Genomic DNA, 3,976 nt, shown 5'->3' with positions numbered 1-3,976 from the left:
ATTTGAAAAATTTTGAGCCCCCTTCTGACCCATTTTGGTCAATTTTGAATTTTCCTGGGGTACCCCTCTGCGTGTGTGTGCCCCAAAAATCAAAATCACCCGAAATAGGTCGATATGGGGCTCAAAATGTCCCAAATTTCATGGAAAATTTGAATTTCATAATCATTTTTGCTCAAAAACACTTTTATTGCTTCAAACTAGTCCTAAAGCCCTAAACTCACTCGGATGATCCGGCTCGAAAGGAATCTTCTCATTGACCGTCGTCACAACCTTCTCCACCAAATTCCTCGTAATTGGAACATTGATACCAAGTGATTGGAGGGCTTCAAGCACCGATGTCGTCGCATTCTCATCGATTCTGTTCATTCCAAGATACCAGCTAGTGGATCCAGTGCCAGTTGACACAATCAGCCCAGATGATTTCTGTTTGACTGATTGAGAATCGTCTATGGAGATGTTATAAGTTGACACCTTTGCTGCCTCATCTTCCCCAATGAAAACTTCATTTAATGCTAGATTGGTGCTCTTTTTGGGGGATTTTTTCATGGAGAAAATTGAAAAAGCCTTGCCGTCCTTTGCAGATACAGTAACCCGAATCCTGGAGCGCTGGACCCAATTTAAATTTCCGCTGACCAATCTTTCAATTAAATTTCGCGGGGGCGTTTTTCCTCCAACACACAAATGCCCTTCAGATCCAACTGGGTCAGTATTGATTCCGATAATTGGGGTTTGATCATTAACCACTGAAGCCGCGGCCAAAAAGGTGCCATCTCCTCCTGCGGAAATCACCAAATCGGTTTCTCCCAAGAATTGAGCCAACTGCTGACGTGTCACCACTCTGGAAGTGATGCCAGCCTTTTCTAGCTCCTTGATGATCTCTTGAACAGCTTGCACTTGTTTTTTCTCGTTCTCCAGGAGCTCTGAGACGTTGGTGCCTTTTTGGTGGAGGTGTCTGAAAATTTGGAACATTTTAAATCTAAATTTGGCTTTTTTGGATCATTTTGGACCATTTTGAGCTAGCTTACAAGTTAAAGAAAAATATTCCAAAAAATCGGAAACATTGATAGGTTCAAAAAACTAGGAAAACTTAATTTTTGAGCATAACGAACTTTAAAATCAAGTTTTCCATAAAATTCGGGACATTTTGAGCCCCATATCGACCTTTTTTGGACAATTTTGACTTTTGGGGCACACACGCAGAGGAGTACCTCATGAAAATTCAAAATTTACCAAAATGGGTCAATATGGGGCTCAAAACGTCACAAATTTTATAAGAAACACAAATTTCATATCTTTTTTGCAAGAAAACCAAAATTTTTGAAAATTTCGAAAAAACTTTTTTTTTCAAAATTTTTCATAACTCTATAAAATGTTGATAGATATTCCAAAAGAAACCTCAATTTTGTGTTTTTCAAGAAATTTGGAAAGTTTTGAGCCCCATATCGACCTGTTTTGGGGAATTTTGACTTTTGGGGCACACACGCAGAGAGGTACCTCTCGAAAACCAAAATGGTCAGAAATAGGTCAAAATGGGGCTCAAAACGTCGCAAATTTTATAGAAAACGCGAATTTGAAGTTCATTTTGCTCAGAAAAACTCGAAATATCCAGCATTTTTGTAAAATCAAAAAAAAAATTTTTTTTTGATAAAAAAATTTTTTTAGAAATTTTTTAAAAATTTTCTAAAAATTAAACTCACTTTTTCAATTCGGCATCAGTCATTCCAGTTTGCTCTTTCTCCCACTGCCATCTTGTGCTTTTCCGGAGGATCAGGGCAGATCTGATTGGCTGAAAGTCATATTTTTTGGAAATTTTCAAAATTTTTTGAATTTTTTTGGTCCAAATCTCAATCCCAGAATTTTCTAGACCCAAAAATTCGATTTCCTCTCAAAAAACTGGTCAAATCTCGGCTTTTGTAGCTTCTAAACGCTCGTTTTTGCACTTTTTCAATTTCCAGTCTCGCGTCTCTCGTTTCCCCACACTCTCTCGTCTTGTCAACGAAAAAGTGGCGTTTTTCGGAGAAAATCGTAATTTTTCGACCGTTTTGGTCAAAAAATGATGATTTTTTGTAGTTTTTATGAGTTCTAATGCTTCTAAATTGACATTTTGGGTGTAAAATCGAAAAAAAAAATTTCAAAAAAAAAAATTTTTTTGAAAATGTGAAAAAATAGAAAATTCTAGGCCACCGTACCTGTTCTTGCTTGCTACCACTTGGCTTCGATTGTGTCATCGGTGATACGGGACGTGCCACGTGGCTAACGCACTGGGAAATCGCCAAGGCGGCCATTTTTGGCTGAAAATTGATTTAATTAGGGATAATTAGGGGCAAATGTGGGGCGAAATAAGAGAAAATCAGAGAAAATTGAAGAAGAATGAGCTAAAAATCGACGGGAATCGATGAAGAATGGGGTATTAACCAAAAGAAGCAATTGAAAAATTGGAAAAAAACTTTTTCCGAAAAATTTTTCATTGTCAAAATTCTCAAAAAATCTTGGTTTTCTAGCAAAATCGAAATCAATTTTGAACACTTCATGAAATTTAGGACATTTTGAGCCCCATATTGACCCATTTTTGTGAATTTTGATTTTTGGGGCACACACGCAGGGGTACCCCCCTGGAAATTCAAAATATTTACAAATTGGTCAATATGGGGCTCAAAATGTCTCAAATTTTGCACTGAATTCAAAAATATTTTTGAAAGATGTTGAAATTTCAGTTTGAACGTATTTAGAGACAATTTTAATTTTTGACCAAAAATATATTTTTTTGGAAAATTATTGACTTTCGAAATTTCAAGAAATCTTGGTTTAACGGTAAATAAAACTCAAAATCGTGTCATTCATAAAATTTGGAACGTTTTGAACCCCATATTGACCTATTTTGAGCAATGTTGAATTTCCAAGGGGTACCCCTCTGCGTGTGCGCCCCAAAACTCAAAATTCACCGAAATAGGTCAATATGGGGCTCGAAATATCCCGAATTTTATGAGACAGATGAATAACACATTTAATTTGCTTTAATTTGCTTACTTTTTTCGAAATTTTTGAAAAACCAAAAAACCAAAATTTCGGTGATTTTTCATACAAAACTGGAAAGAAAAAAGCGGGGTATGCTTCTTATCATATCAACTATTTTCTATTCAAAAATATCAGAATTGATAAGTAAAGTAATCAGAACTTTCTAAAAAAATGGCACCACCACCAAAAAATCACTATTTTTGCTATTTAAAGGCGCAGCAGCCGGCTTAGGCTCCGCCCCCTTTTGGACCGGAACGGAACAATATACGTTGTGTAGGCTATAGAGGAGGAAGAAAATAACAAAAAAAAATGGAATTGTGTGGGTGGATTTGAAAAGAGAAGACGGTAGAAATCAGATGGTTTTTGGCTCCGAAGGAGAAGGAATGTTTGAACCCATTTTTTTTTATTTATTTTTCGAAATTGATCTTGGTGGTGGTTGAGAAAAAATGTTTCTATTTGCACAAGTTTTGAGGATCTAGAAGAAATTAGAAAAATGCGAAAAAAATGCAGGTGGGTGAAAAATGTCAAAAATTTATGACATATTTTGGCTTCAAAATTTGTTTAAACTTGACTTTCATAATTCCCCTTATATTTTTTCAAATGTAGCATAAAATTTGGGACAATTTGAGCCCCATATTGACCTATTTTGAACAATTTTGAAGTTTCCAGGGGTACCCCTCTGCGTATGTGCCCCAAAAATCAAAATTGACCGAAATGGGTCAATATGGGGCTCAAAATGTCGCTAATTTTATGAAAAACACGATTCTAAGTTTCACTTTGCTCAAAAGCCCGAATTTTTCCAAATTTTAGAAATTTCGAAAATTTCCAAAAAAAAAGTTGTTTTCTGTCAAAAATTAAAGATTCCCTAAAAACATATTAAACATCAATTTCAACATTTTTTGTGTCATTTTTCAATTGCAGTACAAAATTTGGGACATTTTGAGCCCCATATTGACCATTT

General features: G+C 35.5%; 1 protein-coding gene across 1 annotated transcript in view; it reads right to left on the bottom strand.

Moving 5' to 3' along the window:
* The window catches only part of CBG13928, a gene marked incomplete at both ends in the record, with an annotated part of 5,559 nt that extends 3,274 nt beyond the window's left edge, over positions 1–2,285 (bottom strand). The window contains 3 exons of the mRNA XM_002634774.1: positions 222–952; positions 1,698–1,786; positions 2,190–2,285. Of these exons, the coding sequence (XP_002634820.1) occupies positions 222–952; positions 1,698–1,786; positions 2,190–2,285 (916 nt within the window). The remainder of the gene's footprint in view (positions 1–221; positions 953–1,697; positions 1,787–2,189) is intronic.
* Between the last annotated feature and the right edge of the window lie 1,691 nt (positions 2,286–3,976).

Source organism: Caenorhabditis briggsae (assembly GCF_000004555.2).
Source record: "Caenorhabditis briggsae complete genome, chrIV, whole genome shotgun sequence".
Classification (NCBI taxonomy): domain Eukaryota; kingdom Metazoa; phylum Nematoda; class Chromadorea; order Rhabditida; family Rhabditidae; genus Caenorhabditis; species Caenorhabditis briggsae.
This window is presented reverse-complemented; position numbering and strand designations above follow the sequence as displayed.